The sequence below is a fragment of the Mesocricetus auratus genome, unplaced genomic scaffold (genome assembly GCF_017639785.1).
Source record: "Mesocricetus auratus isolate SY011 unplaced genomic scaffold, BCM_Maur_2.0 Super-Scaffold_100019, whole genome shotgun sequence".
NCBI lineage: Eukaryota > Metazoa > Chordata > Mammalia > Rodentia > Cricetidae > Mesocricetus > Mesocricetus auratus.
The window spans coordinates 22329483-22355122 of NW_024429200.1; the positions used below are offsets into that span (position 1 = coordinate 22329483).

Below are 25640 nucleotides of genomic sequence, written 5' to 3' on the forward strand. Positions count from 1 at the left end.
CTCCCTCTTTCTTCCTCACCCTCTGTGTGTCTCTTCCCCCTTTCTCCCTTTCTCCTCACCCGTGTGTGTGTGTGTGTGTGTGTGTGTGTGTGCACATGTATGTGTGTGTGTTCATGTGTGCATATGCAGAGGCTGGAGGAGGAGAACGGATACCCTGTTCTACTGCTGTCTCCCTTATTCCCTTATTTCCAAGGTCTCTGCCTAAACTTGAGGCTTGCCCTTTGGGCTAGGTTGTTTGAAAAAAAAAAAAAGCAGGTATCCAGCTGTCCCAGTGCCTGACAGTGGTGGACTTATGGTTGGTGTGCTGCACCCATGGCTCCTAATGTGGGGGTTAAGGATTGAGCTCAGGTCCTCCTGCTTGTGGGACAAGCATGGTTAACCCACGGAGCACTCTTCCAACCACTGAAAACATGGTTCTAAAGTGCTAACACCTTCCGCAACCATGACAAAATGCCTTAGGCAGTTATCTTTAAAAGAGCGGAGGCTTGCTGTGGATCACAGTTTCAGAGGTGTCAGTCCGAGGTCCCATGTGTGGTACATCAAGGTGGGACTCTGCTATGCAGGAAACTTGGTTGCCACAGGAGATCAGCCAGTGAAGTGGAAAGGGGAGGGACAGTCTTGGTCCTAACACCACTCTCAAACACATACTCCCTTCCACCTCCTAAGGCAGTGGTTCTCAACCTTCCTAATGATAGGACCCTTTAGTGCAGTTCGTGTGGCATAACCCCCAACCATAAGGTTATTTTTGTTTCTGGTTTATAATTTTGCTACTCTTATGAATCATGATGGAAAAGAGGGATGGCAACCCATAGGTTGATAGCCAGTGTTTTAAAGATTATCCCAGAAACACCAAACCCTGTTCCCCTAGCTTTCCACATGTGGGTCTTTGGGGACACCCAAGATCTGGATAACAGTAGGAAGAAACTTTGGGAACGGGCCAAATGGCTTGCCAAGCTTGTCAGGCTTGGGGTCCTTCTGGCCTTGGGCTTACCACCTGATGACACTGTCTGTCAACCTTTAGAGTAGCCCTGAGTACCATTTGGAAAAGACATCGCAACACTTCTGGAAAAGTTTCTTTCTGTTATATTCATTTATTCCTTTAATGCCTTTCTCCAACTCTGTTGTAGGCTCGCAGGAAGGAGGTGTTTATCCAGGAACGGTATGGGAGATTTAATCTAAACGACCCCTTCCTGGCACTGCAGAGAGACTATGAAGCAGGTGCTGGTGACAAAGAGAAGCCAGTCTGCACCAACCCACTCTCCATCCTTGAAGCTGTCATGGCCCACTGCAGAAAAATGCAAGAAAGGATGTCCACCCAGCTGGCTGCTGCTGAGAGCAGGCAGAAAAAGGTACTGAGGCCTTGAGTTGTTTTTCCTGTAGCAGTATGAAACAACAAAACCATCTCAGTGGTGACTGGCTACTGAATATCACATTTTTATAATGATTCGTTTAAGTTCCTATCAGGACAAAATGTAACTAAAAGTAATTAAACAGAGAAGTATGACAAATGGATATTTTCATGGAATGCTTAATACTTTCTTTAAAGTGTGGATTTGGTGAAAGTGGGCCTCATTTCCCTAGTGTAGTAAAATGCACTTAACCATAGAGTGCCTTCATTCTCCAGGTAAACCAGGATCCTCCAGTCATATGCAAGCAACCCCAACTTACGTCATCTAGAATCTATTTAAAACACTTCTTTGCAGGCAGGCGTGGTGGGTCGTACCTGCAGTCCCAGGTCCTTGGAAAGCTGAGGCAGGAGGATGGGAAGATGAAACAATCCTGAGTAATACATGAGACTATCATCTAAAACAAAATCAGAGTTAAAGATGTTTTTAATAGGACATTCTATTATTTTCTAGTATTTCTGAACAAAACGGAAAGTAGCTAAAGAAATGAGAGCTTGCATGGTTGTCACCAAATGTCCTCATAAAGTCCAGGCTTGTGGCAAACTCACCTCTGGAATTTGATGACCGCAGAGCTCTGGCTACCACATGTCTTCACTTAAACTAGTCTTCCCCTCCCCCACCAGCAAACCCACACTTCTTACACTTGAGCATTTGCTTCAAAGAGGCTAATTTATCACAGACACACACACACACACACACACACACACACACACACACACACACACACTGAGCTCAGCCTTAAAGAAATAGACGTTTCTATTTGTTCTGTTTATGAGTACATTGGGGAAGTCTGAGGACCTGCTGCTCTCTGCTGTAATTGGAATGAAAATGGGCAGTTCCTTCCCTGCTGTCATTAAAGCATACAGCAGTGTTTCCTCCACCTGCCCTTCTCAAAGAATTCCTTACATCCACATTTAACACCTGGTAGACGATGGTCTGAATGTGCCTTACTGTAAATATTTATGGCATTATAATTTAGCGGTGTGTTTTTGCTGTAGTTCTATGTTTCATAACATATGAACTCCAGCACGCTCCTATAGGTGTGGAATAAAAGCAGATCTTTTTATCAATATGTTACATGGCAAGAAACAAAAGCACCTGGCAAAAAAAGAAAGGAGTAGAGGAGAGCAGAGTGCTCACTTTTCCTGTGGACTTCAAACGCCTTCTGCCAGTCCCTCAGATAATCACCGAGGTCTCCGGAGGGTTTCAAAACTCCCCACAAACCGCCCAGGCAAAAGCCAGTGCATTGCAACTGATGTCACTGAAACTCATCTATATTTCTTGGAGAGGATACATTTCAATTATGTTCTTCACATGGCCAATGAGCTGGATAATAATAAATGATTTCTGCTGGATTTTATGCTTCATTATCATAACTTAAGAAAATATTTTGTTTTCATTTATTATATGAAATGTGTAATTTTCAAAATTCTACTTATATCCTGGATTTTAACATTTCGCTTTTAGGAGATAATAAAGGACCCATTTGTAGTTGAATCAAAGATTTTATTATCTAGCTGACTGGTTTTTTTTTTCTTTTCTTTAATCAATGTACATCCTGTTTTTTCTGAATGACTGGTTCATTTCCAACCTGGCTGGGAGTGAAAGGAAATAGTTTCTGTCCTATGGGCCCAGAGAGTCTCATATAAAACAAGCCCGTGGGTCTGCCTCCTCTGCATAACGGTATACAGGAGTCCTTTTATGGTCAGATTCATTGGCTGTGAAGTCTCAGTGAAGGGCATTCGGGTGGACAGTGCTGCTTTTTTGTTTAAAGAATCCTCTGTTCCAGTAGGATTGCAATGTGTGAAAAGACTTATATTTCGTATTCTACCCTGTGTGCTATAAAGAAAGTACTGACAAAACCAGAAACCCCAGTCATCTTTTTTTTTTTTGAACAAGAAAATTATGTCACCTTTAGTATGGAAAGTAACTAGTAAATATTTTAACCAAATGCCTTCAACTTCCTCTGTATGTGAAATCTCCTTCTTAGCTTTGCAGTCGCTGTGGAAGTCCGTGACGGCAACGGACTCAAGCTCTGCGATTCAAGTGTTTATTATCGGACATTGGCACATCGCTTTGGTAATTCTGAGACATTTGGCCCATGTGCTGTTGTGGCTGGGCCAGCAAGGCCCAGAAGAGGCTCTATGCTCACTCATGTGCTGGCTCCTGCTGAGGCTACTAATAGGAGAGTTAACTGTTTGGTAATTTGTGTGCCAGAGAAATTTGGGCAGGAGTCAATTTGGCAAATAGGCTGAGCCTTTAAAACCACTTTGAATAAGCTAATGAGTAGCCAGCATGGGGAATTTTGCCTGGGGTAATCTACTTGTCCTGAGCCAGGAACACGGGGTGAAATGAAATTTGGGACTGTTTTTTTTTTCATCTTGTTCTTCATCTTTTAATAGCTCTTTCATTCTAATGTATTTGGACACTAAAAAATAAATCTATGTATTTTCAAATATATTATTTATACTTTGCAAGTCTGACTTCTATCACTGGAATACAAAGTTGGAGCAAAGCCTTTAAAAACGAGCCAAAATCATATCTTAGGAAATTCAAAGAAGTGATGCTTTGGCCAGCGAAAATTTAGTTCTATATTAGTTTCTGTAGTAGTTTCTTCAGGGTGGCATCTGTGCACCATTAGGTCAATTGCATAGCATTAAGTGTGCATTATAGAGGCCTTAGTTTTAAGCACGTGACATCAGTAGGCCTTGACTTAGGCACAAAGGGTAGTTGCATGATTACCTGGTTTACAAACATATTAGTCATTTCACAGCATGGCTCAGTATGGTCGGGATGTTAGGGGATGGGCTCTAACTAGCCAGAATCATGGACAAATGTTCTCTGCAGAGCTAGATGGCAATCATTGGTTCTTGCTGGTACTAGGGCTTGCTCCTCTGCCCTGCTGATGCTGAAAGGCACATGGTATTCATTGCATAAGGTTCTGAATATGCCTCCTGGCCCCGATTTCTTCATTTCACTTACTTCTTCTTGGAATCCGACAACAAATATATGTGATGCTCAAACTTGGCCACATAACCTCTCCTCAGCCTCATGGAAGATCAGGAAAGTGATTGGTAGACATGTTCAGACCCTGTAGACTGGAATCCTAAGGCAGAGAATTTTCTATAAGAAGTGATTTCTAATTCTAGACAAATAACAAGTAAGTCCCCCACCCAAAACCAAATTATTCTGGTTACTTTCTTTTGTGCGCCCTTTCTTACTGTTTTGCATAATTGTATTTTATCTTGCCATTTGTATTCAATGTTGTTTCATTGTGAAATGGCCAGCTTATCACATATAACTCTCTTTTAAATTGCTTTCTAGATGTTTATCCATTACTGACATGGGAGACAGTCATCCATAACACCATTTTTAGGAAGAGTATTTACCATACTTTGCACATGAATGATAATTGTAGCTCATTCCAGGGTCCTTTTGTATAATGTCTTACTGCATTTTAAAATAGACTTTGATGCCCCAGGAACATTGCAAGGCAACTTTGAAGGGGACCCGGGAGACTCAGATCTGTGGCTTTGAACTGATATTTTTATATGAGGTGCTTTTGCTTCGTCCATGAAAGCAGCAAAACCCTGGCTTCCACTACATGTTTTCCCTCTTGTGATAGGTTTACGAAAAAGGAGCTTCTAAAAAACTCCGCCCTGGCAGCTATAGGCTCAATGAGCTAGCAGAGGGAAAACAGAGACCTTTTAACATGTAGAGTAACATATTTGTTTATCAGAACTGAGCAGATAGGTGGGCTAATACAGTAATGAACACTAGGATACAATGAGGGTTGGAAGATTTAGCTAGCAGTAAGGCAAAAACACATAGCTTTCTCACTTTATAAATGGACACAATTAATCCCCCCCTCGGTTCTCCACTGTGAATTAGAGATGATCGCCTGTCTGTGGCCATTGAGCTCACACCTACAGAGTTTCTCACACCTACGGAGTTTCCCATTCCTCCTATGAATGCGCATGCTTCATTCTTGGCTCCAGTCTGGGTGCTCTTGGTGGAACCATCACCAACTTTCTCACTGAGCCCTCCAGGCTCTTCCTGCTGCACTGACTGCTGCTAAAGAACCTGGTGACGCTACTGTGTGGATCTCCTCAGCTCCTGAGAGGATGATACAAAATCACTTACTTTTTAGTTTAGCATATGGTTCCAATGTCTGAATCATATAGAAAATTTTATTCTATCTGATAGTAACATTAATGGAGTCCAGAAGTTTTTATTTTCTTAGAAGTAGCTAGTCTTTGGATGTCATAGACAGTTAAATGGATTGTTTGCTGTTTGCATTGAAGTGTGGGGACATCACAGATCATGCACATTTAAGCCAATACAAATGCACCACTGAAAATATATTTAAACGAGGCTATTTTGTTGATGAGATGAAAAACTAGTATAGGGCAGAACCAAGGTATCCCTGGAGAGGATGAAACGGTTTCAGGATTCTGTGATGGACTCCAAAAGGTTTAAAGGACTCTTCCAAGATACAATATGCCAAGGCAGCGTTTATTTAGTATTTGCTGGTTCCAGTGTCATTAGCTCATTTGATCTTCACATATGTGTAGGTCAGGGATCTCTAGAGGAATAGACATACATATATATACATACGCATACATATGTGGGGACTTGTTAGAGTGACTTACAGGCTGTAGTACAACTCGTTCAACAATAGCTGTCTACCAACAGAAGGACCCAGATCCAGAAGTTGAGTCCATGAGCTGATGAGGCAGGACTTCTCAGATGGTCTTCATTACGTGCCAGAATCCCAAAGAAGTAGACTCTAATGACAATAAAGGGCTTTCCAGTGAGAGTGAGAGCAAACGGGGAAAGAGAGCAAGAGTCCATTGCTCTGCCCTTGATATAGGTTGCTAGCAGGTATGGCCCAGATGAAAGGTGGATCTTCCCAGCTCAAAGGGGATTTTAAAGGGGCCTTCCTAATTCAAATGATGTGGTCAAACGCTCCCCCAACAGGTGTACCAGCTGCTTGGGTTTCCATTCATTCCAGAAAGAGTCAAGTTGACAACTGAGGATAGCATTACAGCATAGTGTGACGTCATGACGCTGTCTGTCACTTCTCATTAGACGTAAGCAAAGTGACACCACAGAGCACCCAAAGACTTCTGCCTATTGGCTTAGGTACCATCAAGTGTCTGCTTCCAGAGGGCACACTACTCAGTCACCTCTGGACTTTCTTCTATCTCGAGGCCTCACAGACAACTAGGTATCTCCTGGTCCTGAGACTTGTGTATTCTCAGTTTACTGAACTCCTTTTTGATGCTAGTAAAAGAAAAAGGCCTTCATAACTCAATGCTTTTCTTTGATTAAGCTGACATTTCTTAGGGTTTAAGATTGAAAAGACATAGCTTTTTAAAAAATTTTTCTAGCTAGGAATTGAACCCAAGCATGATGGTGACCCCAGTTTAGTACCTCCAGTGGAAGCAGGTAGGGAGTGGCCCTAGAGAGGGTATGCACAAAGGTGAAGTGACATCTAGTGCTAGTGGCTCTTTTTGGTGGGACTTTGTTGTCTCCCTGCCTATATTCTTCATTCCTCTCAGGAACCCTCAAGCCATAATTTTTTTCAAGGATTTATTATTAATTTCTGTAGAAGAGCTATCTGAACAAGCATTCCTTCTCCATTATTGATGGTAAAACTTCCTGTGACATATTCTGTGATTGTCAAAATATATTCTGTCCAGTATATTTCTTTAGATATATCTATATTTTTAATGTGGTCAGTTCTCTAACGTGTAGTCTAAGTAAAAAGAAAACTATGCACAGTCACATATTCCTAAACAATACAACTAGCTATTACATTATGATTTGGAAACATTGGAAACATTGTTTTTAAACCACCAGCACTATGCACAGTGCTTGCCTGTGTGGAAAAATGAAATTAAACTGATTTATTTAAAATTCTTAATTTTTTTGATTTTGGTGTTTCGAGACAGGTTTTCTCTATGCAGCTCTGGGTATAGCTCTGTAACTTGCTCTGTAGACCAAGCTGGTTTTAAACTCAGAGATCCACCTGCCTCTGCATCCGGAGTACTGGGATTAAAAGTATGCACCACCACTGCCCAGTCTTAATTTTGTTTTCAATTCTAGTTTATTCTATAAGAATAGAATGAGTGATGGATGGATAAATAGATGAATGTTGTTTCATGGGCAGAGAAAAAGTAAAGATAGCAGAAGCAAGGGAACAGAAGCCAGTTGACTATAAAGTTACCTTTCCTTGGAAGGTGAGGACAGGAAGACAATAATACTCTGAGTCAGACCCTCTGCCTCTCTCCCTCCCTAATGGGCATTGGGTCTGTTGCATGCTAGGCATGTATTCTTCCACTGAACCTTTGGCTTTTGTTTCTTTGAGCCTGTATTTTTGGAAGGCGAGCTCAACAGGTCAGTTTTCTGTTTGGTGATAAGGAATTATACTGTGTCTCCATTGTAGTACAGGCTCTTAAATCACTGATCTCATGTGATTCCTGACTAATATATGTATGATATTGTGCTCTATTGTGCAAATTAGGAAACCATACAGAGCCAGTCTTCCTAGTTATAACGTAGCAAGGTCACAGGAGTTAAGAAGCTTGGGATCAGACTTGGCACACTACATCTCCTCATCTCTGAAACACACACAAAGCATGGGAGTGTGTTCTGTCCCAGTGGGAAGATTTATAGAGCACATGTTTGATGTTTGCAAGGAGAAATGTGATAAGCAATGGAACAAGTCCAAGAGGTGACTGGAAAGAATCAAGCGAATTACTAAAGGAAAGTCTAATGTTGGACAGATGGAAACCATTCTCTTGAGTGAGTGAATTTTCTTGGTGAAGGAATCTGTGAGGGTGTACCAAGCGTGCTCTTAGTAGCCATCAGTAACATTTCATCAACAGAGGTGAAGATTTGAAATATCTATTGTGAGTGGTCAAGGGAGCTGAAGACAGCGGGGAAGAGTGAGTGATGGTAACCTTAGGGGCCTGTTGAGTTGCTGTCCTGCTGTCTAGGTAGAGGTGCTACTGATGGAAGAACAGTAATTACAAAAGATTTGTATACTATATAGCCATTAATAAAAAATGCAGTTATAAATGTTGCTCATGTGCTCCAAAACCTGTTTCAGTAAATTACTATAGAGCAGCAATGCTAGCTTCATTCATTCCTTAAATAATTTATCAAGAACAACCATGTGTTGTAGGTCTGGGGGACATAGCAGATGGTTCTCAGTCTTCACACTCCTGAAGTCACATTGTAGAGAAGACAGATACTAAACAAAAACGGCATGGACAACAGGAAAGGGACTTTTTTATGGAGATGAAAGAGGGTATCTTATGGTCTTTACTGCTTTAGTGAAACACCATGACCAAAAAGCAGTTTGGAAAGGAAAGGGTTTATTTTGCTTGCACTTCCATATCAAAGTCCACCATCAAAAGAAGTCCGTGTAGGAATTCAGGGGAGGAACCTGGAGGCAGAAGTTGATGCAGAGGCCACGGAAGAGTGCTGCTTACTGATTTTGCTCTTCTTGCCTTTCTCAGTCCCATGGTCCAGGGCTGTCACTGCCCACAGCAAGCTGGACCCTCCAACATCAACCATCAATCTAGAAAATGCCCCACAGTCTGTGGGCCAGCATTATGGGGGGTACTTTCCAGATGATTCTGGCCTGTATCAAGTTGACGTAAAGCTGTAAGGGTTACAGTTGAACAGGAGCCTGAAGGAAAGAGAGGAGCCCAACCTCTTCTGCTGGATGATTTTGTGACTAGGAAGGAATCTCACTTCAAGGTGCAAGTGTAGCCCAATGGTAGGGCACTTTTATCATGCATACAACCCTGGGTTCAGTGCCCTCCCTCATATCTGGGTTTTATAAGCTAACTCTCAGTGTCAACCATTTGGTAAAGTATTTGGGTCCTGTGGCTTCATGAGCTGCCAATACATGTAGCTGAAGAAAGGTGGATCAGCCCCACACATAAGAAGTTTGATGAGCAGGGGAGCTAGAGGTTTTGCTTGCTAGTTCCTGCTGTGAAGCACATAGCATTCTTTAGGAAGGAGAGCCTCCTGAAGGTGTGTGATGGGAGTGTAGGAAGACAGGACACAAGTCAAAGACCCTGAGACAAGAGGTAGGGCCTAGTTCAAGAAATGCCAGGAAGGACGAAGTAGCTGAATTGGAAGACGGGATCCAAGTAAAGGCTGAGGGTTGGTCTCTAGGCTCACCAGCATTGTCTGTAGTTCTAATGAAATGATCTGCTATCTCTTTATAGTTTTATTTTAAAAATCCCTTTACATATGATTGCATATGACTTCCAACCCACCAAAAGACACTCAGAGAGGTTAAATAACTTAGCAGTAGAATACCATTAGCAAATATGGGGCTTGGAATTTAAGTACTCTGATTGTGTAGCTCAAAGATCAGTTCATAATTTCCAGCCATTGAACCTTCATTCAGTAGCACGCATTCTCTCACTGATCTCTGCTAATCACAACAGCTCCCTGTGAACTCTGCGCTGTGAATTGAAGCTTCCCACTATTACTCTCTCACACTGTAGTTACCTTTATTAGATTAAAACAATTCCCTTTTGTTGCAATGTAGGTGTTTTTCATAAAGCCATTTACGGCAATCTTCTCATCTTAATGAGTCTTTAAACATCATCCTTTTGAAAATCATAACATAAAATGGGGCACTTTTGCTAACCCAAATCATGCCTTTGTTCAGAAATTAACAAAAAGCCCTTCTGTGATACAAAGACTATTGTGTCTATTAATCCAGGCTTCCCTTTGAATGTCTTCCAGTTGGAGATGGAAAAGCTTCAGCTCCAGGCCCTTGAACAAGAGCACAAGAAGCTGGCTGCCCACCTGGAGGAGGAGAGGGGCAAGAACAAGCATGTGGTCCTGATGCTGGTGAAGGAGTGTAAGCAGCTCTCGGGCAAAGTGGTGGAGGAGGCCCAGAAGCTGGAGGAAGTCATGGTGAAACTGGAGGAGGAAAAGAAAAGGACGAGTGAGTTAGAAGACCAGCTCTCCGCAGAGAAACAAAGGAGCTCCGGATTGGAAGCTCAGCTGGAGAAGCAGCTCTCCGAGTTCGATACAGAACGGGAGCAGCTGCGTGCCAAGCTCAGCCGAGAGGAGGCACACACCACTGACCTCAGAGAGGAGGTAGACAAGATGAAGAAGATGATGGAGCAAATGAAAAAGGGGAATGACAGCAAGCCAGGCCTCTCCCTCCCGCGGAAGACAAAAGATAGGCGCCTGGCTTCTGTATCTGTGGCGACAGAGGGGCCGGTGACAAAGCCTGTTGCTTGCCAGACAGATGCAGTGACAGAGAGCACTGACCCTGTGAAGAAGTTGCCTTTGACTGTACCCATAAAGCCTTCCACAGGGAGCCCCCAAGTTCCCGCGAACACAAAAGGGAATGTGGGCCCAGGTGCCCTACTGATTAGACCAGGTATTGACAGGCAGGCTTCCCACAGTGACTTGGGTGCCGCTCTACCTACTACCGCCCTGCCGGCAAGTGCAAATAGAATCGAGGAAAATGGACCAAGCACCGGCACCGTCCCAGATCTACCAAATAGCACACCCACAACCCCCAGTGGCTCTACCCCTGCCACTGCCCAGACACCAGGCACAGCTCCTCAGAACCTCTCGCAGGCTCCCCCTGTGCAGAGTTTACATTCACCGTGTGCCAACACACCTTTGCATCCGGGTCTCAACCCACGAATCCAAGCAGCCAGATTTAGATTTCAGGGCAATGCAAATGACCCAGACCAGAATGGAAACACCACCCAAAGTCCTCCCTCGAGAGATGTCTCTCCTACAAGTCGTGACAACCTAGTGGCCAAGCAGCTAGCCCGGAATACTGTGACCCAGGCGCTGTCAAGATTCACCAGCCCTCAAGCAGGTGCTTCTCCAAGGCTGGGAACATCTCCAGGAGGGGATGCTGGCACCTGCCCTCCAGCCAGTCGAACGGGTTTAAAGACTCCTGGGGCAGCACGAGTTGACAGAGGAAATCCTCCTCCTATCCCTCCCAAAAAGCCAGGGCTCTCCCAAACTCCTTCTCCGCCACACCCCCAGCTGAGGGCCTCCAATGCAGGGGCCAAAGTTGATAACAAAATTGTGGCTTCACCTCCCTCCACTTTGCCACAAGGGACCAAGGTAGTAAATGAGGAGAACGCCCCTAAGTCATCCTCCCCTCAGCTGCCACCAAAACCATCCATTGATTTAACTGTGGCACCTGCGGGCTGTCCCGTCTCGGCCCTGGCTGCGTCTCAGGTGGGTGCCTGGCCTGCGGAAACCCCTGGACTGAACCAACCTGCATGTTCAGACAGCTCCCTTGACATTCCCACCACCATTGCCCTTTGCTCTTCCATAAACCCTGTTAGTGCCTCATCCCATAGCCCCGGTGCCTCAGACAGCCTCCTGGTAACAGCATCAGGTAAAGGGATTGAAATCTTATACCCTTTTAAAAGAATGTGGCCTATTCTCTCATCTGTCCTATTTTCTCTCATATTGTCTGGAAGCATTTTTAATATACCATTCCCCGTTTCCCCATTTATTTCCTCTGGTTTTTCTTTTTCCTTTTTAATTTTCTTTAAGACTCTGGGGTGATGGTGATTCACCTTGCTCTATGAATTGTGGTTCCAACATGCTAAGTGCCTTTTCTTGAAAATAACCTGAAAATCGTGGTTTGAAGCACACAAAGACCATTAATTTAGAGAGGCTGAAGCATTTCCAGGGGAGGATAGAGTATCCCTTCTTATCAAATATTTACCTCAGGAGACTTCAATATTAATGGATCATCCTTAGTGTGCGTTCAATGTGTTCCTTCTAGGATGACATAAAAAGCATCCTTTCAAGTCAGTGTTCCCACCACTCAGGGTTAGCAGGCTGATGGGGGTTTGTTTTGTAGGTAATGGACTGGAGGTGAATATTGGTTTGGTATGAACGTGCCCTTCTTACTCTCAACAGGGCCATGAGTGAATGCCACGTACCCTGTTCGATAAGGTAGTGTCCTCAGAGTCTTGAGCACACGGATGGCTTCTGTGCCCCCACGTGTCATGTTAAAGTTCCCATTGCATCAGGGACATCCTGAAGTTGCTGGATTGGGGGCTGCAAAAGTACTAGATGTTTTTCTTTTCGGTGTATATGGTTCAATGCAAGCATTGCTTTTTTTAGGGAGGCTAAAGTGACATGCTTGGTGTCAAAGCTCTGTTAACACCCAGAGCATGCTGTCATCACATGTTGGGGTTGGCAGATCTGTTGGGCTCTAAGGAGGAAGGGTTTAAAAAGGAAAAGAAAATTTCAAGAGCATCACATTTATAACTTAAAAAGCATGTATCCCTGTCCTTGAGGGGCTAAGTGCTGCAGATGGCATGCTTGTAGAACAAGCTGTCCCTATTGAAGCTCAGCATTGGGGGAGGTTGTTTTCATTTCTGAGGGCAAAACAGAGAGCCAGAAACGTCATGGACTTTGGAGCTGTAAATCAGTGTTAGTGTTGAGGCTTTGTGATGTGTCACTGTGTTTTTGATGATGAGCAGGTTCCTTAAATCGGAGTGTATACTGCTCAGAGGGAGGGTAGCTGGAGGGAGTCTCAGAGACCATGATGTATCAAGGCATGGCACTGACTTGGGGCAGCATGAGCACTCACAGCCTAATAAATAATAGTGTTCCTATAGATCTCTGGAGAAATGGCCTTACATTGATCTTAGTGTCATTTTTGCACCATCTTTATAGGCATTTGAGATTCCCTTTTATCCATGTCCAAATGGTTGTATCTCAGAATTATGTTGACTTTCCCACTAGTTAAACGTGCCCTAAGAAGGAAGAGATTTGGTACCACCCAGAAGACTCTAAACATGGACCATATGACCTACAGGATGCTGGAAAGCATCGACTCCAAAGTCATTTGGAGCCCCGAGAGTGCTCTGGTGTAACATAAAGACTCCATGGTAGACAGCACTTCCCCGGGCCACGTGGATGTCATCAGCTGGTTTTGTTTATAGTTACAGAGCCATCTGTTCTTTATACCTTGGCTCTGATGGCTGCTGCCTGGTAGGCACTGACCCCAATCCCAGCTGCAGACATCCTTTAGATTTCAAGAGAAGCTCCAGAGGCAGCATGTGTGACTACAGAGCAGTCTAGCTACTGGGTTTTGAGAGAAGTTTTAAAGATGGTAAATCCCTACTCTATCATATATTTGCCCAAACAACCTATTTTGTGTTCAGTGGAATTCTAGATAAAGCTAGGACCCTAAAATAAAATGCCTTTTGTGACGAGACAGCCATCATGGAAGATACGTTCAATCAGTTTCTTGTTTTCTGTTATCCAGTCTTTTGATTTGGACATAGTCATCTCAGAGCTGCAGGAAGACCTTTGGTGGGATAGCAGGGTTCTGTCGCTTTGATTATAAGGTGTGCCTCTTTAGGGCAGCAGGGTGGCACCAGAGGATTTAGTCCTTCAGCAGGTGTTTAGTAAGAACCTCCTCATGCGCTCCGAGGGCAAAAGTGTCAGACTGATGCACGCTGGTGTAATTATAGAATTCAACTGCAAGTGTAGGCCATCCTAAACTTCCCAAATGTGATGGCGTTTCAACTGCAATGCACTTAGTTTGTGTCAGTTCTTCAGTTGTGAAGATTATTTGGGTGGTGCTGGGGCTCACATCCAGGCCTGGTGCATGCTAAGTGAGCACTTCACTTCTGAGCTCCACTACAGGTTTTGCCAAAACACACCCATCTCAGCTAGAGAGCACCAGAGCTCCCTCCATCCAGCTTCTTAACCTGCCTGTGCCTAGGTGGGCTTGCCCCTCTCCAGGTCATTAGCCCATAGGAAGTCAGTAACTTTCCACTGACCCCATTGCAGTGACTAGGAACAAGGCCCAGGGACAGCATGTACCTGCTGGGTGTCTGGCAGATATCGGATCCCCTTTTCTGTGATCACGTGGGCAAGCACTGAACTGAATTTCAAACGACAAATTTTTGCCCTTTTGTAGTTCTGATCCTGGAGAGATATTATTTCTATGCTATTAGCTTTGACATCTAAAACTTAATCTCTCGGGTGCAGAGATTAAGATTATTTCCCAACTGAAGGGTGTCCTGACTTATCCTGATGAGTAAGACTGTTTACTATCTGTCCCTCCTTGCCCTGGAACCCATGATCTTTCTCTTGAGATCACCTGTGTCCCTGTCATCTTCTGTCTCTAATAGTTAAGTGACCAGAAAGTCCAGAAGAAAGCTAGAATGACAGAAGGTTCCCATTTTAGTGGGTTGCATTGTGACTTGCGCTAACCAGCGGCAACTTCATGTCAAACCATGGACTTTTAAAATCGTGTTTTAAGTTTTAAGTGAATTAGAAGTTTTTGCCCCCCATGAACTTGTCAAATGAACATACGTAGTCAGCGATTAGATGAAGAAGCTTAAAGCAGGCTTTACTCCGGGCAACCGAGTCCCCAAACCCTTGCACATTTTCAACTCTGTTTCTTTTTCATTGTTCTTTTCCTTGTTACCATTATTTATTTTATAAATTTTTTTCATTTGGTTCAGACTTTTTCCCCCCTTAAATATATTCTTTAAAGTATCCCCATGTATGATTGGCTTGAAAGCTAATTCCAAAAAACGAGAATGGTCTGGGCTGTGACCTTAACCCTCTCCACCTCTGAAGCTGGTGCCAGAAGCTGTCCTCCGCTCCTCCTCCTCTGCCACTGCATGTCCCCTCTGTCTCGTGGCCTGCTATGCAAAGCCCTCACCTCTACTAATGTTTGCCTATGGTGCTGCACAACTGAATGACTTTCTAACATCCGTAGAGTAGCTGTATGGATTCGGGTCTATTCTGTCATTACTAATCAGTTAACCAGATATTACCATGTCTCTCATTGTTGAGAGTTTCAGATGAATACTAGTGTTGTGATGAGGTTGTTATTTTACTTCCCCCATATTTGTAACAGGATTTATTAAGATAAACTGTGCTAGAAAAAGAATTGGAAGCAACAGCTAAAAACAGAGCATTTATTTGAAGTTTAAGAGTATGTGATATTTACAAAGCACATTTCTTTTGTGAAGATTTAAAAAGTATATTTTTCAGTTCTCTAAGGAAGCTGAGAGAGCTTCTTCTGAATATAACAAGGGGAATGATGACACTTCATGACCAAAGATTAAGAACATTTCTGAATAAAAAAATTTTCCTTTTCACATTAGTGGGGTCTTCCCGAAAATTATATATACATTATTGAATGTTTCCATATAAAACAAGAAGAAATATGAGTTTGTATTGTCTTGTCTAAAGTCTAGAACTGTGGTTAAAAAAAGAAAACTGAAAACAAACTTTTAAAGAATAGCAAAATTTAGTATGTGCACATTGGTATTCATGCAAGAGTATCCAGAACCAAGATTCCTTGAATGAGATCTAGAGATGAGAGAATGACTGTGTGCATGTATGCACGTGTGTGTGTGTGTGCGTGCGCATGTGTGTGTTGTGTGTGTGTGTGTGTGTGCGTGCATGTGTGTGTGTTGTGTGTGTGCTCGTGTGCGTGTGTGGTGCGTGTGTGTGTATGTGTGTAGAAAGCATGAAGCAGACCCCCCCACCCCATGCCTCTGGGGAGAGTAGTGTGATGCCTTTCTATTGCTTGTGTTTGCTTTATGGTCAAGGTGTCCAACCTTGGTATTTATAGTTTTCTATCTATCATCCATTTCTAATAAGTACTGATTTAATTTTTGTGGGCCTGTTTTTTTTGTTTGTTTGTTTTTAAGAAAATACAAAAGGTAAAATGTACCAGAGAGGAGCCTTCTTGTAAGTATGAAGTAAAAATACTACTTTTCTAAGAAGACCTTATCAATATCGATGGGGAAATATTATACAGATCTGAGAAATACTGAATTTATAAAATTTTTAATCTTGTCTGTCATTGCTTGTCCTGCTATGATGAAACAATAAATTATCCATGGATTCAGATACTTGGTTATGAAATATAATTTCAAGATTTTAATATTCAGTATAGTTTCAGTCGCATAAATGGCCTCTCTTTGATTTAATTTTTATAAAGAATTTTAAATATTATGAGAAATTTCTTTGCTATGTTATTCTTTTGGTATATCCTGAAAGAATTTGAGGCCAAAAACTTGGCATTAATTATTATGTTCAAATTAGTGTAACTTGGTATAGGGAAGGGAAAATGTCCATCCATTGGGTCTTGCTGAAGGGAAAGTTACATTTACCCATGGAAAGTCTGCCCTGGGGGGGGGGTGTATGCATACCTATATGAAGCACTACTTAAAAGTACTGTGACTTTCTTGTATATTTAAGCCCAAAAGACACAAATACCAACTAAATAAACATTTGTATTTTACTGTTTTTACAGCCTTTTGATCAAGGAAGGATTCAGAAAATTTTCCAGGCTATATGCAGCCGACTTCTCACTTTTAACAGATTGTCTTCTAAAGCTGCTAAATACTGATAAAAACTATCTAACCATGATAACTCTTGCAGTTTTTGTTAAAGCTATATGGTAGCGTGTCCTGCCTTGTTGTCCAGTTAAATATTCATTAGTCCTCCTCTGAAGATGGCAAGAGGTGGTTGTTTTCAAAGCTGTTATTGCTCCATGTACTATTGCATAATACAGCCAAATATATTTGGTGTATTCTGTTAGCTCTTAAAGTCTATTTTTTCCCAAATAAGGAAATTCAAGGGACATAATAAATTCCTTGATAGAGTGACATTCACTTTCTAGCTTATATAAAATAATCTTGGAAACATTGTTGAAGAAACTGTTTCTAACTATTGTGCTATCTTATATCTATTTGATTTTTGTTTCCATGTAAGTATTGAAATTGAGTAAACCTTTACATAACTTTAAAATTCAAAATGCTTTTAAATTACAAATAGAAATTTAAATCTGTAATGTGGGGCAGCCATCTTGGTTGCTGACCATTTAACTAAAACCAATCATTTAACTCTTATTTGTGCCAGACTGACAACTAAAAATAACTTGTCACCACGAATGTTAATTAGCAGAAGATATAAAGTCTAAAATAACAGTATGGATTTGTGCTAAGAGTATTAACAGATCGATAATGTTAGAAACCATGTAATTAATCTTCTAGGGATACTTGTTCATGTCTCTGTGTGTGATTCAAAAAGGAGTGGTAGTGTCTGTCATCTCTTGTCCTTCCTACTCTCTAACTAGGGTCACTTTAACCTACAGGCTGGTCACCCTCCCTAACCCCTTTGCTAATGAGTGGTGGTCCTGCCCCCCTGGCTGGCAGGCCCACCCTTCTTCAGCAAGCTGCTGCCCAGGGGAATGTCACTTTATTATCAATGCTGCTTAATGAAGAAGGACTGGACATAAATTACTCCCGTGAAGACGGCCATTCTGCCTTGTATTCTGCTGCTAAGAATGGACATACAGGTAAAAACAAACACACACCACACACCACACAAGGTCCAACCTTTCCACACTCCACACTTGCAAAATGACACAAGCCAAAGATGATTGATCCACTGTTGTGAGTAAAAAAATCCACTTGAATTTTGAATCTCACTTTTCTTTTAAAAGGAGTAAAAGGAGGATCAGGTAAATCTTTTTTTACATGAGTTTTTTTTTTTTTTTTTTTTTTTTTTTGGTTTTTATGAGCCAGGGTTTCTCTGTATTGTCTTCAAGGCTGTCAGTCCAGCCCAGCCTCGAACTCACAGAGATCCGCCTGCCTCTGCCTCCCGAGTGCTGGAATTAAAGGCAAGGTGTGTGCCACTACCGCCCGGTGAGATTTTTTTTTTAAGATGTATTTATTATGTATACAGTGTTCTGCCTGCATGTGTGCCTGCGTGTCAGAAGAGGGCACCAGATCTCGTATAGATGGTTGTGAGCCACCATGTGGGTGCTAGGTATTGAACTCATGACGTCTGGAAGAGCAGCCAGTGCTTTTAACCTCTGAACCATCTCTCCATCCTTGTACATGAGTTTTAAAGTCTTATGGCTACTTAATGGCCTAATTATGTAGTTACTTAATATAAAATGTAGAGCTAGTAACAAAGTAAATTTTCATTTGTACACACCAAAGTATATTGTCCACATAACAGTTACAAATCACACTTTAGGATCAAACTGTCTACCTGGGCTCACTCTTGTTAGGGCAGAATAAACCTGATTTATGCTATGGAAAAAGAGCAGAGCATCCGGGCTGTTAGGACTAGGGTACAAGTAAGTTTTACTAGTTAGGAAGGATGGTCTTGGAATAATTTACTGTTATTTAGGATTTTTTTTTGAGAACTGGGAAGTTATGGCACTATAAAAGATCTGTCAGCGGAAGCTAAATTCTTTTTACTCTTTAAAATGCAAATCCTGTAGCTAAATATACTAAAACGTGTGGTAGCACAGGAATAGTGATAGCTTGCAGTGGCTTCACTGTAAGTCCTAAGTTAACAGTGTATGTGAGCCACACACTACTGGTCGGTTCAGATAGATGCTGTAGGTTGCACTTCAGAATTCAGAAACACTGGGGAATTTTCTTTATTGTAGAGAATTTAGATTTAGACCATACAATATTATTTATGATACTTTTCTGTTAGTGATGCTTACGTCTCGGGTGACTTTCTGTGGGTTTTACTTGATCTTCAGGGGTGTACAATGATGCACAAAGAGGCACTTTGATGATAAAATTTGGTAAATGGATCCAGCTTTCCGCCGCAAAACATTATTTTTGGAAAATCTGGTGGAGAGTCTAGCAAAGTACTTTTCTGGTATATGGTATTCCTTTTTAGCTACCAACAACTCTACTGGAAATATTTTTTTTAAATCATGCCTAGGTGGCTTTGAAGGTAGCGTGTCTCCAGGAAAAGAGATGGCTTTCCATCTGAAAGTCCATGACAGGTCACATCCAGGAGAACAGAGCTGTCAGACCATCTGCGTAGTGGGAAGGGCCTTGAGCCGTTAGAATCTCTCCACAGCTTCTAGGGAACTTGGTTCATCATAGCACTAAGTGGGGAATTAAAGTGACTCTCTTTAAAACCCGTAGACTGTGTGCGATTGCTGCTGAATGCAGAAGCCAGAGTCGATGCTGCTGATAAAAATGGCTTCACACCCTTGTGCGCCGCAGCTGCTCAGGGACATTTTGAGTAAGTGATGCACTTCCTTGGTTTTTGTTTTCCTGTAAAAATGACCCCTTTTTATATTCCTGCACATATTTCACTCCTGCTAAGTATGTAAACGAGAGCTTAACCTTCATTGACAAAGTAACTCACCAAACACATTTGAAGGCTCAAATGCAAAGCAGGACCCTAGATTTGTTCTTCGTAACAAAGGTTAAGTGTTGGATCTGAAGCAAGTGTGCATACGTCCATGTCTGCACCGCACATCAGTGAACTTCTCTGGAGATGGTCAACTACAGCATGCTACCGGATGAAGTAAGGAATGCAGAGCACATCATTGTTTCCTCTTCCCTACAAAAGCTTTTGTTGGTGCTACCATTGAAATTAAGACAGAGGGTTATACTAGTTATCATAATCCCATTGTCCTACTATTAAGTTATGTGACAGTTAGGCCCACATCCTCATCTTGCTTCATTCACAATTAAGAGAAAGATCAAAGCAGGGCTTTTGCAGACTGAAAGTCATTCAAATGCAAAAGGAAGAGGTCAATTAATATGCAATTGGCCGTAACGATGATTTCGACAGCAGTTGGACGTCATTAAATATAGGGATTACTTTTCACAACGGAAAGTCGTATGTTAATAATAGAATGTAGCCCGATTGCTGTGCTGCCTGTGCTGAGCTGGCAGATTGTGAGGAATATATACCACTGCCACCTCTGAAACCCATCTGTCCTGAGAGAAATATCCTTGAACAAATTACAGAATCCTTGGCATTTTGGTTTTGAGCCCAAGTCTTCAACAGCTGAGCTGTTTTTTTCCAACTCAAACTATACAGTTCTTAAAATAAGTTGTTTTAGAATTCACATCAGTGTTATTAATTACAAATGTATTCTATAATATTCCAAACGCGGCCTTCTGTGCCTAGTGTCATTTTCCCTTGCGTATCTAACGTGCGTCTCATCAGCCTGATGAGTTTTGGAAACCACAGGCGCTGCTTCTGCTGTTTCTTTCGGTTGTGTTCTATGCCCTACAAAGCACATCTGTCCTCCTGGTCTCCTTCTGCCTTTGTCTGCTCCATGTTACTAGGCCATATGTGAAGGATATAACTGTCACAGATCAGAAGCGTGGATAGCTTTTGAAGGAGAAACCCTGTGGAAATTCAGGAATCGGTCAATGTAAAGAACATTGTTACACAAATATGTCAACATGTGACTTATTTTAAAACGTATGTAAGCCAAATACTGGAAAAAAACAAAACAAAACCTGACTTTCCCTAATTCAAATTCTATCTCTATGTGTTGAGCTAGTCACTAAGTCACAGTCTTGTCTTCCCTCCTTTCCTTTTTCTGTGCAGCTCTGTGTCCTCAGAAGCCAGCTATCACCCAAAGAGACAGCCTCGTCCATCTTTCTCCCAAGGCCGCCCTTTCCCCAGCCCCCTGCTACTTTTTATAGCGGAGACACATGGTGCCCGGCTGTCTATGCTATTTATAATCAGTTTCTGGAGTGAAAGAAAAATCACAGAATGAATCAGCAGCCCCATGTTTGTTTCGAGGCCCAAACTATTTTGAATTGCAAATAATATGTATACCAAGCGCGATTAAATCATCTAACCTAATAACTAAAACCTGTTCCAAGGACAATGCCTATAAAAGTTGGTAATGTGTATCATGAACTATGTGTGAGCATCCGTAAAAGAATGATTTGCTTAATTTTCATAATTTTTGCGACCAAAGTGTTGTTTTTAGTCTTATGAAAGTGGTAGCAATGCAATAAGGTTCATAATAACCGATTTGGTGTAAATAAAGATAAATGATACATGTCAGTATGGGCTTGCTGAGGCATGTCATCTAGATTTGGAACTGACCAGGGAGCATTTCAAAGCTGACGTCTCATTTCTGTGTAACTAATCACAATCCTATGTGCAGATGTATAGAATTACTAACTGCATACGATGCCAACATTAATCATGCTGCTGCTGGAGGACAGACACCTCTGTACCTGGCCTGTAAAAATGGAAATAAAGACTGTATCAAACTCCTGCTGGAAGCTGGCACTGACCGGAGTATACAAACTAGAGTAAGTACCCATTTGGGATGGTTCTCACAGACACACTGTGTCTGAAAACTAGTTGTATAGGTTCAAAAATCATGTACTCGTGCTTTTCTAATATGGGTGTGCATATATGACATGTGCAGACATTTTTCTTTGTCATTATTCCCTAAATAAGGCAGTATAACAGCTGGCTACATAGTATTTGCACATTGGATGACATTGTAAGTAATGTGGAGAGGACTTAAGAATGTGGAAAGATGTGTGTAAGCGCTATGTTAATGCTACAGTATTTTAGCCTGGCGGTGGTGGTGCACGCCTTTAATCCCAGCACTCGGGAGGCAGAGGCAGGCATATCTCTGTGAGTTCGAGGCTGGGCTACACCGACAGCCTCCAAAACAATACAGAGAAACCCTGTCTCGTAAAAACCAAAAAAAAAAAAAAAAAAAAAAAAAAAAAGCTACAGTATTTTTCATGAGGGATTTGTGCATCTCTAGGAATGCAGAGGACAGGCTGGGGTAGGATGTAGCAATGAAACTATTTTCCTATAAATGCTAAAGGACAACTGCACACTGAAACAGACTCCTTAACTGTGCTCTACTTTAAGGATATTGAATTGGAAACTTTGAGTCTCTAACTTGCCAATTAAAACTTATGTCCACTTTACCTCATCAGTCATTCAAATTCTGAGACTAGAACCAACAATGGCAAAAAAAGAATACTAGTGCTATTAGTATTTCAGGATTAGAAACAGTGAAAGTGTAAGTTTTAGTCATTGAACAAATACTTTTCTTGGACCTTTGATGTTATTACTTAATTTCACTGACAAGAACCAATCATTAACTGCCAGTATAAGCAAAGAAAAAAATGCAGGTATGTCTGAACTACTTACATGCCTAGTTCCCATAGAGTCCAGAAGAAATCAGCAGGCCCCATGGAACTTGAGTTACAGATGGTTGTGAGGGGGCATGTGGGTTCTGGACATTAAACCCAGGTCCTCTAAAAGAGCAGTCAGTGTTCTTGGCCATGGGGCTATCTTTCCAGATCCTGTTTGTTTTTAATCTGAAAGAAGTAGTTTAGTTTCACATTTCCTTGTTATTTTATGTATTTCACCCAAGAAATAGATGGTGGTTGTACATCTTCACTACAAAATCCTCCCTTATTGATGTAAGAGAAATGAATTTTGCATCATCCAGCTGAGTAAGAAGTGCAACAGGGAAGGTTAAGCCACATCCTGGTGAGAATAAAGATCCATGCTCTCTAGCTAGATTTGTTGGTCAAAACAGAACCTTTTTAAACACAGAAGTACACAGTGTAATTCATAGGTGGTCGAGGGAATAATGATGTCTTATGCCTTTTAACGGTAAAGTAGCAAGAGAAAGTGGAAAGTTGAAAGGTTTTTGCCTTGTCTTGTTTTTTTCCTAGAAGGCCTGTTTGGACTCAGTTAAATAGGAAGGTAATCAGCACTTGCCCTCTGTGGCCTGCATAAGGTTGGTGTTCTAACACTGCAGAAGAAAGCAGGGATCTGGTTTACCTGACTGGAATGCAGACCATACCCAGCTCTAGTTACTACCTGTGTGGTCTTATCTGAGTCAACTGAATTTACTGTCATGAGAGTCAGAAACAGAAAAGGGCACGTCCTCAAGAGTGAGCTTTGGGAAAGGATTGCAATACTTAGTGTACATTGAGGTGGTTCCTACTTACTGGCTAATTTTCTAAGCTTCTACATCATTAGTTTAAAAAAATTGTACTATTGTGGTGCATATTTATTGCACTCAGGAGTCAGAGGCAAGGGGACTATATCAACTTTCAGGCCAGCAAGGGCTGCCTAGTGAGAACCTTTCTCAAAACACACATTAAAAAAAAAAAAAACAGAAAGTATTGTAGCTTATTCAAACATTTAATATAACAATATGGAATTCTTTTTTTAATTTTTTTAAATATGTAGCCCAGGCTGGCCTCAAAATAATGATCTTCCTGCCTCCACCTCCTTCATCAAATCCTACCAATATGGAATTCTATATGAAAATGATGTTACATTTTTCAGGTAGAAAATGATGGTACAAATTTCATATGGAATTTTTTCAGGTAGAAAAAAATAAAGCCCCAAAGCAAGTCAATTCTTTGACAAAATCTCTGAAGACAGACAAGAATTCCTGTGTAGTCAGTGGGCAGTCCTGCTGTGTGTCAGGATGGGAGGCTAACAGAGACTCACCCTAAAACAGCACTCGTTTAAATGCTTCCCATTCACTCCTGGACATGCCTGATAAACTCATGGACTTTTCCTGCTAGGATCCGCTTGTCTGGAGAGAGGCTTGGAGACCTCCATTTTTAACAATGTCCCAGAGGATACTGAGGCTGTGGGACTGAGGACCCCTGCCCTGAGACTGAGTATACTCAAAACCAGCTAAGTGGCGGGGTAGGACAGGGAAGGGCGGGGACAGCAATATTCATTCCAGGAAGCTGGGCGGTGGTGGTGCACGCCTTTAATCCCAGCCCTCAGGAGGCAGAGGCAGGCAGACCTCTGTGAGTTCAAGGCCGGACTGGACCGACAGCCTCCAAAACAATACAGAGAAACCCTGTCTCGAAAAACAAACAAACAAAAAAAATTCATTCCAGGAAATGAGTATCTAGGTGCAACGTTTTCTAAGGAAGTATGGAGGTCCAGGGAAACAATCTGGCTTTGGTTTTTTGTTTTTGTTTTTTTCTACATTGCTACCTTTTCCCTGTTACTAGAATCTTTCCTTCTGGAATAGTTGGCAGAAAAATGTTCAGATCCCTCGAGTTAGGTCACTGGCCTTGAAGTAGAAGTCATTTGCAGCAGTCTCCTTCTGTGTGTGACTAATTTACTAACACCACTGTTATTGCATATAATTTTAAAAATCTCATTAGGATAAAGTTCACTCCATGTTTTAATACTGAATTGAGATTCTGGTTGGTCAAGCATAATACTCATTCCAGATGGTGGATGTTAGGTGGAAATGGTGATTTAACAGCAAACATGAATCACAGTTGTGGAAAATAAGGACCAGTAAAAGGCAAGAGGACTTATGTTCATCAGGAATTTTCAGGGGGGGACCACCTCCATTCTTTGGTACAGTGATTCGTGACGAAGAATATTTAGAGGTGAACTTTAAAACAGCACTGTTCTATCATTAATGCTGTTATCAATTCCCCCCTGGTCATTTTATTTTCAGGATGGCTGGACACCAATTCACGCAGCTGTGGACACTGGTAATGTGGACAGCCTCAAGCTCCTAATGTACCATAGAGTGCCAGCTCCTGGAAACTCTTTGAGTGCAGAAGAGCCCAAGTCAGGCTTGTTCACCTTGAATGGAGAAGAGAGCCCTACAGGTACATCCAAGCCAGTGGTTCCTGCAGAACTCATTAACCACGCTGACAAAGAAGGCTGGACTGCTGCACATATCGCTGCCTCCAAAGGCTTCAAGGTGTGTCTGCTAGCAGCTGGCCTCATCGCCCAGTTGTAAATTTGATGAGTGGCGTAGCCATCTGCAATTGATCTGGTGTGTTTAGACTGAGTAATTGGACACGGAGCAATATCATTGCAGAAGATGATGGGCTGCTGCTGGTACGAATTGACATTCATTTCTCTCCAGCAGATGTTTATGGTTAGGGAATAGGAGAATTTTCATTTTGTAAAAAAACACTCTCTTATTTGGAGTCTTTCCGCAAGAAACACGAGAGTAATTGCAAATGTTTTACTCCATCTGTGGTAGAAAGGAAAGATTAGTATTAATGTAATTCACAGGTAGTTTACAAACAAAGGCCACATACCAGCTAAAGCTCCAATATCTAGAGGGAGTCTCAGATTGTAGGCTATTTTCTTGGGCTCTTTCCGTTAGTAACAGTAGGCTTTGCCAATAATAAAGTATTAGGACTCTCCAGTGCAGAGCACTATGTGTGCTGATATCTGAAGAAACAATTTGCTCTTAGACCAGTGGCACGGGTACAAGTTATAATGTAGGGAAAGGAGACAAAGTCAAGTTCAGAGTGATGAATAGTCATCAGGTCAGCCCCTCAATCAGTGATACGGGAAAACAGAGATTATGCACTTCAAAGAGTAGGGATTTTAGGAATATTCGCTTCAGGGTCTGTTCGTTCTAAAGGAGGC

The 25640-nt window shown here is 42.0% G+C and overlaps 1 protein-coding gene across 4 annotated transcripts in view; it reads left to right on the top strand.

The window, feature by feature from the left end:
- Cttnbp2 (cortactin binding protein 2) overlaps positions 1-25640 on the top strand; it is a 149491-nt gene that overhangs the window by 66117 nt on the left and 57734 nt on the right. For 2 of the 4 annotated variants that reach the window (XM_040728496.1, XM_005080930.4), the window contains exons 3-8: positions 1128-1349; positions 10185-11820; positions 17578-17781; positions 19385-19484; positions 21385-21535; positions 24706-24957. In XM_040728496.1, coding sequence (XP_040584430.1) covers positions 1128-1349; positions 10185-11820; positions 17578-17781; positions 19385-19484; positions 21385-21535; positions 24706-24957 — 2565 coding nt within the window. Of the gene's footprint in view, positions 1-1127; positions 1350-10184; positions 11821-16126; positions 16167-17577; positions 17782-19384; positions 19485-21384; positions 21536-24705; positions 24958-25640 lie in introns of those variants that run through there. The other 2 variants (XM_013121153.3, XM_040728497.1) reach the window with 2 other exon arrangements.